At 49.0% G+C, this 13,527-nt stretch overlaps 1 protein-coding gene across 2 annotated transcripts in view; it reads right to left on the bottom strand.

Annotated features, from left to right (window-relative positions):
- The window catches only part of LOC133353404 (CUB and sushi domain-containing protein 3-like), a 634,534-nt gene that overhangs the window by 550,037 nt on the left and 70,970 nt on the right, over nt 1-13,527 (bottom strand). For both annotated transcript variants that reach the window (XM_061569655.1, XM_061569654.1), the window contains exon 2: nt 9,634-9,850. In XM_061569655.1, coding sequence (XP_061425639.1) covers nt 9,634-9,850 — 217 coding nt within the window. The remainder of the gene's footprint in view (nt 1-9,633; nt 9,851-13,527) is intronic.

Below are 13,527 nucleotides of genomic sequence, written 5' to 3' on the forward strand. Positions count from 1 at the left end.
AATGCCATGCGTGTGATGCCAAAGACCTGCCAACGATACCACGTTTTCTCGAACCAGTGGGGCAGGTCTCACATCTGTCTGGGTGGCACTGTGTTTAGAGTTCAGATATTTGTCAACACTGTTGGCCGTGAGCGGAAATCCCACTCGGGTTGCTCGGTTCATAGCCCAGCGCGCTAACCACTGTGCCACCGCTCCGCAACACGCACACGTGCACATGCACGCTCGCATACGCACGTGTCGTGTTTGTAAAGAAACGCATTTTGTGCAAAAATACACGAAGACAAAGATGCCCCCCGTATGACCTGAACAGACTTTTAGGGCAAATTCTGTTGGCAAGCACCTATGAAGGCCGGCACGGTTACACAAGGAGGTGGGTGGCCAGCACCACGCTCAGCTGTGTCAACCTAGTGGAGGCCCCAGAACCGGTTCAATTAATCGTCACCGGTTTTGGCCATGAGTGGGAATCGGAGTGGGAATCGAACTGGGATGTCCAGGTTTCCTAGAGCAGCTCGATAACCACTGCGCCACCGCTCCGCACAAATACACAACAACAACAACCGTCATTCGCCACTAAGTGGTGGTGACATCACCACGACGCTTGTGCCAGGCCATGTGCACCTTGAGGCCACGTGAAGTGTCGAACGCCCGCTGGCAGGAGGTCACGGGGCAGACCCAGGTGCCACGGGTCGACTGACTGAGATGACTGAGATGACTGGCTGATGCAGGGTGACTCGGAGTGAGACCTCCGCTGCCACGTGCACTGCACTCAGTGCTTACTCTATTAGTGTGGCAGTTGGAAACGCCAACGGGTGCCGAGGGACCGTGGCCTGGACGACGCTGGGATCTCATCCACCAGAGCGCTCCCCAACTCTGGGCATCTTCTGGAAACCCTGCTGGTGGTACGGCAGCAAGAAGCAACACAGTTAGCCCGCTAAGAACTTCAATCATGATCTTCTGAAGCACCCAGCCTTTCGAGAGCAAAATCAGCAAATGATGGCAGCAGTAAGCGAGGGCAAATTATAGCTTTCAGTTCTGTGGTACATTGCTGAGACTTCCGTGTTATGTAAGAGATGGCCGCTAAGACGTTGAGGCAGTGGAGAAATCTGCACCAAGTCTGGAGGCTTCAACCGATGGAGGCAGAGGCATCTGTTGTCCTACAACTTGAGGAAGCTGAGATAGAGCTCATGGGTCTGCTAATGAGACAAGCCAAAAGGCCTCTATGCAGTCAGTGGTCATGTTCCCTAAAGAAATTGACTCGAGGTTCGGATACTTCATCAATAAATAAACCACACGTGTTCTTCTCCAAAATGCATTCAAATCGTGCTATTCGCATCACCTCAGGGGGGCATTGCGATTCCCATCGGGATTCTCACGGTGGACGGTGCACCACTGTGTCAGAGAATGGCCCAGCAATATGACAACATAGCACCGCTCAACTCGTCTCGCCAATTGCCCTCGCAATCCACGCTTACGGGTCACCTTTCATGAACCCCGCAAAGAGACTGTTCATCGCACGGTGATCACAATTACGAGTGTTTTTTTTGTTTAACCTTAGAGCTGGAATAAGCCAAATTAGGTAAAAACGCACGTAACTGACACGTAATTGCTTTTGTGCACTCTTCGTGTGGCTGTGCCGAGACGTTGAAGGGCACCGCGCTCGGCGACCCGATTTAATCGTGGGTCGCTGCGCAGATGTGAACCTATGATCTCCTCAGCAGCCACCGGATCAGTGCTCTGACGCGACACTCCTCCTCCCCGAGAAACCACCAAGCTACCTCCAACTTTCGATTTGTATTTGCCCTTGGGAGGAAGAGGGGGAGGAGGAGGGCGGGAGGGAGGGAGAGTAAAGCCAAAGCACACAGAAGTGTCCGTAAAACCGAATTGCCTGTAAACACGAGAAGCGAGGCTCTCTGCAGAGGCACGGCCACGCTTCGGCAAGTAGGCGTGAGCTCTTCCATTTAGGAAGTGTTTTTTTTTGTTTGTTTCGCGAGTAAGGGACGACTCTTCTCACTCAGGAAGAACTGTGCAGAGGCTCGGTCGGTATCCACCTCGTGAGCAAGGACGCTCGCTCACCACAACAACAATGGGGGTGGGGGGGGGGGGGAAGCAGTTGAGTAGTTGGCATATTTCGTGTAAAAAATTTGTTGTTTTTTTGCAATTGTCATTTTGCAGAGTCACCCACTGCAATGTTCTGTAACGGCCACCACTGACGAGGATCTTGAGCTGTGGCAGCCCGTGTAGCAGAGCTGCTTAACATTAGCAGCTGAGCTCAAGGCTGAGTATGAAGCCACAAAGGCGCTGGGAAGCCACAATCACCAGGGCCTGGTCAGTCAGACGTCAGAATTTCACGCTCTTTTCTGAAACGAATTGACAACTTTACAGCGGTACTGAAGGAAATATTAGGAGAACGGTGAAATTCGCAGGACATGAAGGTTGAAAGGGGATTTTACCTCGGTCTCCCTCTAAGAACGAGACTTGGTCTCAATGAACTCTCACTTGGGTTCCAAGTAATGCAAGTGATTTTTTTTCTTTCAAAAGTATTTTATCGAACAAACTATTCAGGAATTGACACCAGTATAGAAACGATGCGAAGCATAATGCTTACGACCAACGTTCTATATTTTGAAACCATCTCTGACATGTGTTTCAATAAACTCTGCATCCCTGGTGTCGACAGTCTGGTCTCCTAATTCCACGGTAGTTGCGTTCCTGAAGAGCACAGCATCAGGTAAAAATCGCGTTATAATAAATCATAAATCACAATGGAGTAAAGCGAGATGCGCGCGCAGGCCGAACACAGACAGAGGCGCGTGGGTAGCATCTAGAAGCATCCAGCAGCATCCCGCCTTGGGTGATGCTAAGCCGAGGCAGCCTTACAACCGATTATTCCTACTCATGCTGCGACGTAGTTCCGTTCACTCCATCGCGTTATATTCAATCCGCGTTGTGAGAACACGTGAGAAGGAACTGCTTCCTTAACTCGGAAAACCTTCTATGGTAAGGGCAAGGGTGGGAGTGGGGGGGGGGAAGGAAAAAGAGGAGGGGTGAAGTGGAGGAGAGGGGCGGGAGTGCCTAAATGCCCGAATGAACGATTTTAAAATGCATTTAGGAGTCACGTATTTAACAAACAAACAAAAAACTGTCAGGGAGGATCAGAACTCAATGCCAGTACATCAAGCACTGGTGAGAGCACTGACTCAAACCCAGCGATTTTACGAAGAAATCACACAACACAACAAGTCCCCAGAGGATACCAAAATCACGACAACCTTCAGAAGAGATCTTCTTACCTAATCAAAACCTATGTAAGTCCCCCCCCGGTCTTTCTGAAGAGCGTCGACCAGAGCGACGTCATCGACGCGGCAATTGGTCTCGTCCACCACGACACGGGGGTGTATGTGGTGGACGAGCAACAACGGCACGCATAGCGCGTCCGTGCCGAATGCCAGAGGGATTTAGCAGGGATGCCTCCCCCCCATAGTATGCCGACTCCACCCTGAAACCACCGAAGCCTTCCAGCGTCTCGTGAGAAAAAAGCTCGAAGGGATAGACTCTGAAAAAAAAAACGACCACGTTAAGATCGCCCTGTCCACCTCCGCAGAAGAAGTCCTGTTTATTGTCCAGTGCCTTGGTAGACATCGGCGGAAATAACGCCTGAGTCATCCCTTGAAGATCTATTCAACAAACTAAACTCAACAATGTTTAAATCAGGTAAGGCCCACAGAGCTATGTAGCTCTTTTTCAGAAGCAACCTGGACACAAGTGATAGCTCAACCACGTGGTGTATCACGTGGAAATGTATAGCAGCCAAAAAATCTAAACGCATGTTTCTAAATTATGGAGGGAAACACCGGAGGACCCGGAGATAAATCTATGCGACCACGGGGGGAGACGTGCAAACCCCAAATATACAGCAGCCGTCAGGGTCTGGATGTAACCCACGGCCTCCTGGATACCAGGCGAGGTAGTTAACATCTCCTTGCCACAGCGGTGCCAAACAACGCGGAGTGAAAGACGTGGAGCACCCGGATGCAACAAAGAACGCGGCGTCACATCACAGGATGAGGTGGTTGTGACCAGCGGCATGCACGGATGATGACACCTTTGCCCCCCCCCACTGCCCCTCCCCCACCCCTCCCCCAATTGTGACGTTGGCTTGAGGTCCACCAATGGGAGACCCGGGACGGGTTCCAGATACCCATCTGCCACCAATGCTCAGCACTGCCAACGATCTGGCAGAGAGAGAGCGAGCAAAAAAATCCGCAGATTACCTGCTGGATCTCATCTCTTCTTTGGTTTTTTCAGTAAAGTCACGTAGAAAAATAAAATAATAAATTAAATAATAGCATACGACGTTTCGATTGCAACACAAGCAATCATCATGTTGCAATCGAAACGTCGTATGCTATTAATTAATTTATTATTTTATTTTTATACGTGACTTTACCGAAAAAACCAAAGAATAATTCCTGCAGTCACGAAAGCTCCAAAATTAAGATTGATCTCATCTCTGTTTCAAAGAACAAATTTGACCTAAGGTCTACACTCATTTACCAGCTTAACATTTCCTATTGCCGTACATATACTGGAGGAAGGACCTTTGCTATTGATGCCCCCAGGGTCTGGAATGCTGTTGCCAAAAAATTGAAACTTGAGTCACTACCTATGAGATCTTCACTCAAAACTGCTCTAGAGGAGTTGTACACCCCTAGCTGCCAGTGCTATTCAGTGGCCTAAAATAAAATGTTTCGCTCCGAATGATCGCTACAAAGTATGACCTGTGTTTTGATTTAGTGTGCTGATCTTAAAGGTGCATTGAAAAATTATAATACTCCTATTGATGCAGCCAGCTATGGCTGCAAAGTTTTTGTAGTACATGTTTATGCCATTTATTGTGAAAATTCCGTCACAGTTCCTATGATTGCTTTTTCATTGCTTTCATGGCTTTATTTTGGTGATTTCGAAAAGTGTATTGGTTTAGCCATGTTTGTTTGTTGTAGTACAGAGTTAGACTGATGGCCTTAATCTAAGTTGTCTTATGGTTGTTGTTGTTGTTGTTTGACTTGCATCCCACTGGGATTTTTGCACACAGCGTTGGTGTACGGTGTTTTTTTCTGCAATATTTTGCTGTCTTTTCTTGGATTTTCTGTTTGCACTTAGTCACATATTCACTTTAAGATGTTTTTTGTTCATGTTTTTGTTTTTTGTTTGTTGCGGTTGCACCCGATTCAAGAGCCGAATGGCTCACAGGGCTATACCTAATACATGAACTTGAAACAAACTCGTCAACAAACTCAAGCACACACGAACAAAGACGCCCCCAGAGAGCCTTGAGCGGACTATCGGGGGCGAGCGCTGTAAGTGAGCACATTTGAAGGCCGGCATGATGCAGTGGGAGGTGGGGTGCGGCCAGCACCACGCCCGGCCACCTTTGTCTCCCCGATGCCGGTGTTTACTTACCGCACCAGGTGATAATATCAGACTGAATTGACATAGAGGAGGCCCCAGGTTAGGTTCAGGTTATCTTTCACCGTAGTCGTGAATAGAACCCAAGTTGCTAGGTTCTTCGCGCAGTGCTCAAGCCACTTACGCCACCACACACACACAAGCCATGCACCCGTCCTCCCAGTGCATTCTGTTTGCAGCTGACATAGGCAAGGTGCCTTGTGCTGAACTATTATTGTACCGGCACCCTGCCTCTTTGCTAAGTGGTCATGTTACGACGCGACACACTCCCGACGACGAGACACCATCACAGATATGAAACGAGACCAGGTTTCAGCTGCCGAGCTTTGGGTGCCGACAGCACGTTGTTGAATACACGCGCTGCACTCGGTGGGCTCTACGTATGCACACACACAGGTGTGTGCACTGGCAACAACAACAACAACCGCCATTCGCCACTAAGTGGCAGTGACGTCACCACGACGCTTGTGCCAGGCCATGTGCACCTTAAGGCCACGTGAAGTGTCGAACGCCCGCTGACAGGAGGTCACGGGGCAGACCCAGCAGGTGCCACGGGTCGACTGACTGAGATGACCGAGATGACTGGCTGATGCACCACCTGTGCCCCCTACTGTACCAACTTGCTGTGCTTTAGCACTGGCAACGCACGTACACACACACATACACAGCTTCGCGCTGGCAACATAGGCCAGCTTTCAGCGGAGCGCGTTAGGTGGCCTTCGGCTATCGTTTTATTGTGATTGTGACCACTGACCTCTCGTAATTAACAAAACAATCACTCCGAGTTCACCCTGAACATCTTCACTGCCAATGGCAAATATGTAACCGGGCTACTGGAAAAAGCCACGTTGTGAGGCCTGGCTTAAAACCAGACGTGTAATTTACGTGACCCAACTTTATTGATTTTTTTGCAATGGAAGTTTGTTTGCAATGTCGGAGTGAAATTGACGAGAGCTGTCATCAGGGTTGTGGCCAAGGGGCGGGCTGGTGTGACTGCCGGGGAGATAAGAGTCCACTCGTCACAATGATCGAGGTGGGATGGAGAGGTCTGGGGGGAGGGATATTCAGCAGCCAGTGCAAGCCTGCCTTCGCCCTTACCGTAAAGATGTCAACGTTGATGCACTGACGTCTCTTTTGACGTGAATGAAAATGTTCAAGAACTGGAGTGACTTAGAAACATTCTATATATGTATATTTTAACTCTGCAAACTAATCAAGTCAAGTGGAGTTTGAGGCAGCTGCAATTGGTGCAAAGGCAAGTTCGTCTTCTTTGCGTGTCCTGCCACCACGATAATATATTCACGCAGTATCGAGCACGAGATATTGCCCAGGTTTGTAGCCCGGGTGAGGTAGAGTATCCATAATAAAAGGTTTTTTTGGGGTGGTTAGATCGCGTAAATATAAATGTGTTGTTAACCCACCACCACCCGACACAGCTGATTGGTAAGGTTTGTCAAGCAAATCAAAATGGGGCAATTAGTTGCTACTTCAGCACACCGGTGTGTCAGAGCAGGGGTCGGGAACCTTTTTGACTGGGAGAGCCATAAAAGCCAAATATTTCTAAATATATTTCATTGAGAGCCATATAGTATTTTTAACGTATAATAAATTAAATATGTCTTACTTTTAATGCGACTTCTGGTCACGGGACCCGTGACCCGAGACATTTTATCTTGAAAACTAATTTCTGTTTACTTTAAAATGACACAGTATTATTAAGCAATATCACAAGTATTTTAAAATCAGTTCCAAACTGATTTTATTTTTATTTTATTTTTTTTTTTCAACTCAAAATTGTCTGGGAGCCATATGCCGTCACCGGAAGAGCCATATATGGCTCGCGAGCCATAGGTTCCCGACCGCTGTGTTAGAGAGTTCAACGTACAACGTGCACAGTTGGAGTACCGTGACAGTCTCGCTGGCGATTACAGCAACCAGCGTCATCGGGTGCTTTGCCAGAATCGTGAAGAAGTCTTCCAGGTGTGCTACGTGGCTCCTCACCGAGGCGACAGACCAACGAATAGCTCCACGGGTCTGTGCTTCACCATCAGAACCCAGTCAAGTTGTGAAGATTTGCAACAACGGCGAAGTAACGGTCTAGGCAAAATGTAACGCAGCCATTGCTCTGGTCATGAAGCAAGCCACATGGTGTTGTTGCTTAGAGCGATCGACTCACGGTCGGAAGGAAACCAGCCCGCTCGACTCTACAGCCAACGTCCTCTGCTGCAGAAACACGGGGCTCTGGAATCACCTGGCCAACTTCCGCTCTATGGGAGGTCTCTCCTACTCCTCTGCTGTCCCTGAGACTTGAAATACCTACTCCAGTGGCTGTCCGTACTGTCAACTGCCTCATCTTACTCAAGCCCGGCGTTGAGACGTCTTCTGTCGATGAACAATAGCGGCTATGAAGTCCGCTCTGTTTCCACTCCCATTGTTTCTTTGAAAATATCGCCCCACATTACATATTTTCTCGACGTGCAAGCATCGATTCCTTGCACGGCACGTTCACATGAATGTCGGCGTTTTGCATAAGGGTTAATTGGAAAGTTTGTGGTGGCTTGACGTAGCAAAGAATGGATTTGATTAAACTGTCACGTTCTTCCCCTGATGTGCAGTGCACGTGGGCCATAATCGGTGCTCTAGGGTGGCTTTAATCTCCACCGAGAATAACGTCTGTCTGGCCCCTAAACCAACTCATTCACGGCAGCCTTAACGTAATTGGTGCCCTCGGCAAACTCGGATTCGTGTGCCCCTTGTAAGGGACCGTCTGGTAATAACCCTGCCGCGTGCTGTTATTTGTGACCCTTCACGTGTCCCGTGTAGGTCTGTGTTACCCATTGTATCCACTGTAACACAGTGCAACACAGACATGCACGAGACACGCGATTAGCATGGTTGGCTACGTGTAGTGCGAAAGAAGTTTAACATACATTGTATGCATGCTTAATGCACACAATGTGGGGAGCGGGAGTGTAGCGGTTAGCGCGTTGCGCTCCGAACCCATCGACACGAGTTTGATTCCCACTCACGGCCAACACCCAGTGACGATTATCTGAATCGGTCCTGGGCCTCCCCTAGGTCGACTCAGCCTCAAATGAGTACCTGGTGTGGTGTGTAAACTTAGCCCACCCCTCGCCCCTCCACTTCTTCCCGTCTCTCCCCGACCCTTTCGTGATCCATAAGTAGCTCAATACTCAATTCTTGCACCCTCCTGTGGTCTAAATCATTCCATTCTGCCGCTGTTGGTTTAAGCTATTATCAAGCGACATGCATGAAGGGGCTATGTAAATATGAAATGAGGCAAGACACACTGCATGAACATCTGACGTCACTTCTTTATGGGCGGCACATCGCTTTCCTTGCAAGGGATTCTTCCGTATAGTGTCCAAACATGTGGAATTCCCTGAGAGTCAGGTCCGCCGAGATGGAGTTCTATACATTTCACCAGTTAACCGATTATTTTCTTCACATTTCTCCACAATGTTCAGTTAACGTCCACAATCATTTCAAACACCTGAGCTAAGCCTTTGCCGTGAAATTTAATTTATAATTTTTTCCTCCCAAAATATCCAGGACTTTAAATTTGCTCAAGCAGCACATTCCTGTGACATGGGTCAGAGACACATAGACCTCCCCCCCCCCCCCAACAAAGGACATGGAACAAAGAGAATGCGTGCTGGGAATCACACGAAGAACAACCACAAAGCTTCAGTGTGTCTCGAGAGCAGTTGGCAGTGGGCTAGGGCTGGACGCCTCGCTTGAAGGGACGAGGTAGGAATGATGAAACTGGTCATGGAATGGCAGCCAAAGGGAGGGGACACGCCCGAGGGAAGGGACTCGTTCATCGCGGCGAGCCTGTGAGCGATTGGGCTAGAACAATGGAGAGGCCCTTGATCCAGCAGTGGATAGGACATGGCAGACATTGATGATGTCTGCGATGACGATGAAGATGACGATATGATGGCAATGATGATGACACTATGACCGATGACGACGACGATAATAATGATGATGATAATGATGACAACGATGATGATGATGATGACACTGACTATGACGACAACGTTGATGACGATGAACACGACGACGATGAAGACAACGATGACGCGCCGAACTTAGTTCCTTGCCGGCGGGACGTGACGGGGGCGGGGGGGTAGGAGCACTCACTTGACGCGCAGGTTTCCCTGGTTGGGGTGGCCTTCGAAGACGGAGAGGAAGTCGTAGTCCTGCTCCAGTGCGAACGACACGAACGCGATCTGGATGCGGTCTTGCTCCGCCGCCTGCAGCGCCCACGTGCAGTTGGCCCCGTTGGGGTAGCCGAAGGGAAATCCGGGACTCTCCACGCTGCCATTGAGCCCCTTCAGCAGCCCGCCGCAGCCGTGACCTGCATGCACGCGTACACCAGAAGCAAAACGACGCTTCATTTTAACCGGTTAAGGCCCCCACTGAGATGCGTAGCTCTCTGTGCAGAAGCGACCTGGCGGTCACGAGATGATCTCTCGACGAATGTGACTCATCGCGTGGAAATGCGCAGCGGCCGAATGCTCTGAACGCGTGTTCTTGCCCCCCCACCCCAACCCACGCGCCTCCAATTAGCACGGTTGGCTACGTACGGAGCGAAAGAAGTCCAACGTACATGGACACATGTCGATTCTAAATGTGGAGGGGGCGAAAAACCCGAGGAACTGGAGAAAACTAAAAAAAGAAATCGATTGCGACCGCGGGGAGGAGACGCAAACTCCAAACATACTGTGCAGGCGTCAGGGTCGGGATCGAGCCAACGACCTCCTGTATACCAGGCGAGGTAGTTAACATCTCGCCGCACACCCACCCCACCCCACTCAAATTCCGCCCGCCAAGCCATTCAGACGATTGGGGGGGGGGGGGGGGTTCAGACAATGAGCATCCATCAGCCGGGCAGTGGTAGCTATACGCGTGGCCTGCGACCCTGCACTGTGGAGGGAGCAGCCAGGGCTGGTGGATCACCGCACGAATGACATGAAACTCTCCTAGGGGCCGTCCATAAATGACGTCACGCACCTAGGGGAGGGGGAGGTTCAGACATTTGTGACGATGTGTGACGAGGTGGGGGTTTGAGAAATGTGACGTCACATCAAAATGCGCAACTTTAAATAAATATAGACAACGCGTTCTACTTAATTAAACATACTTTTTAAGTATTAAATACGCACTACAATGACAATAGTTTAAAGCGATTTGAAGCATGTTTTATTTTCAAAATAAAAATATGGTTTGGGGGGGCAGAGCTTTGTGACGTCATATTTGAGGGGGGGGGGGGTCTCACTTTTTGTGACGTCGTGTGACGAGGGGGGGGGGTTCAAAAATCGGCCAAAATCGTGTGACGTCATTTATGGACGGCCCCCTACCGCAGCCGTCGAGGCGTCATAACCCCGTCTCGTCACGAGAATGCGGTACAACAAAAAAGCGGACCCCACCTCTGCCGTCTGCATTGGGATAGAGTGTTTTGCCTCTCGTACACGTGGGTTTTGTCCGTGTCTGTGGGTCTATGTGTGTGTCTATGGGTCTGTGTGCTTGTCTGTTGGTCTCTGCGCATCTGTGGCTATCTGTGTGCGTCTGTTGGTCTATGTGTGTGTATGTGGGCCTCTGTGTGTGTCTGTGGGTCTCTAACTCTCTATGCATAGCTGTAAGTCTCTGTGCGTGTCTATGGGTTTCTGTGCGTGTCTGTGGGTCTCTCTGTTAGTCTGCGGGGGGGGGGGGGTATCTATCCGTGAGTCAATAAAAATAATGATGAATCCTTGATTCTTTTCGGAACGCAGTCACAGGGTTCACATTTTCACTCCCACCACGACGTTCCCGAGGCGTTCCGGCCCATTCCCACCACTGGCCGTGACCAGATCACAGAAACGGTGGGTGAACCGCTTACTCGCACACGCACGAGCGAACACGATGCTCGCTCTCGATCATTCGTTAGGCGCGCTCTTTCCGAAAGGGAAACTCCAGCCTGCACCATCTCCACGGCCACACACACTCACACGCGAGAGTGTTCCGTCGGGCAATTGCTCTTGCTTTGTTGACTGGGTGCACGTGTGAGCAATAACCATATCAGACGTGAGTTCATCTGATCGGCGTAATCATTGGTTCACCAGCTGCTGGTGACCCTCAACCAGTGTTCATGTCGCCACACGTCATGGTGCACGTGCTTCTGACTCCGAGAGGAGTATCGCCTCCGATCAGGACAGTTGGCTACGTACGGTGCGAAAGAAATTCAACGTACATGCATGCATGCGTACGCAATGGTATAATTAAAACAGAACATCGTAGGGTTTTGTCCTGTAAATGGGAAAAACACCTCTCTGTGTCACAAACGGCTCGGGTTTTGTCGCAAGAGCCTTTGACTGGGGAATGTTTGTGGCCTCATTGCGCCCTTAATTAGTCTCCAGAAGTCATTTAGCTCGCGATATTATTATCCCCCAGCAGTATGTTTGGCGAACTGTTATGAAGCTGCAATGTGCCTCCACGTCTCAATAAGTTGAGCAAAGTTGCGCCAGTGGTTGGAAATCCCTACATTCCAGTAGCAGGAGGGAGGGATTTCAAGATGATAATAAGTAATATTTAAAAATACTTTTAAAAAAACACGCTTTAATTAAATGTACCGTTCTAGTAATGACAGAACTCCACGACTCCAAGAAGTGGGCCCGAAGCTTGCCATAACGTAAGGGGACGTGGTGATTTACAGCCAACGTCAGTTGAGCGTGGACAATTAGACACAAGCCGAAACATAACATTCAAAAAATAATGTTTAAAAAATTATACTTATTTTTAATGATAGAACATAGTATTGTCATCAGTATGATGTACGTATACCAAGTTTGTAGTCGATACCACATTGTAAAGTGGGTTAAAATTGAGTTACAAGAGTTGAGGATACGACAACAGCAACTGACAGAGTGAGTTAATAGAAAGCGTGTAAAATAAAAATAAGAACTATTTCAAGTTGTAACGTGCCACACAGGGTTCGCTCGCTCGAGCACACAGAGAGAACGACGACTCGGAGGCGATATGAAGGGCTGCACATTGCAATGTTTCAGTGTGAAAAGCCACTCTCGACCTCACGTCTCTCTGAGAGGAGACAGAGAAACATCGCGAGCGAAGGCAATGATGATGCGCGTAACAGCATCGCCGTCCACAGTGATGTCAACACAATACGCTCGGCCAATGATTGTTTTTAGTTAGGTATTATTTTATTCAAGAACCCCCCCCCAAAAAAAACACACACAACGCAGAAATCCGGGATGGAAACCTGACCGCGGACTATAATGGGTGTCTCCCTCTCATTAGCGAAGCTTCGAACTGGTGTGCGACAGCCCCTGGATTAACAGCCCAAGATGACAAAACCACGCTCACGAGATAACGCTACATAAATAATTCGCGCCGTTCTCTAGAAAATATGTTACACAGATTAAAAAAATAAGCAGACAAAACGTCTCCTTCCACGTACAATTCGTTGTGTTTTTTTTTTCAAACATCCCATTAGCCGCACGGCCTTCTGACTGCTGATGAGACGGTGCATGTTAAAACGACCCTGAGTTTTGCTTTTGAGTTGCCCATTGATGCTGAGATTACGCCTTGCGGCTGACCGAAAGATGCAGAGAACGACGTGCTTCTTTTCGTTCCACGCATTAAAGGCAGAAATGCAAAAGAGGCGCAATTTGCCTGCTTATTTATTTTCTACATCTCCGCGATAAGAGCCGCATTATTTGTTTGCCGTGCATGCTTCGTCGCTAAATAGGCGTGCATTCCTTAAATAGTCGAACGCTATCTCGGATTATGCGACGGACAATAACATTTACACGGCGGTTGTCACACGTGTAAACACTCGCACACCTACGCGCATCGGCGTGACAAATGCAGCCCTATTAGCAGCCTTTAACACAACTTACATGGTCAATAGCATACCAATGGACCCAATACGTCAATGACACGGCCACACTGCGCTGCACAAACCATTCATTCTTTTTTTTCCTACGGCCATTTGATTGAACTCATGGGACTGATGCCTCTTCACGCAGAATATGAAAT

The sequence above is a fragment of the Lethenteron reissneri genome, chromosome 43 (assembly GCF_015708825.2).
Source record: "Lethenteron reissneri isolate LAM-NWPU_2019-01 chromosome 43, ASM1570882v1, whole genome shotgun sequence".
NCBI lineage: Eukaryota > Metazoa > Chordata > Hyperoartia > Petromyzontiformes > Petromyzontidae > Lethenteron > Lethenteron reissneri.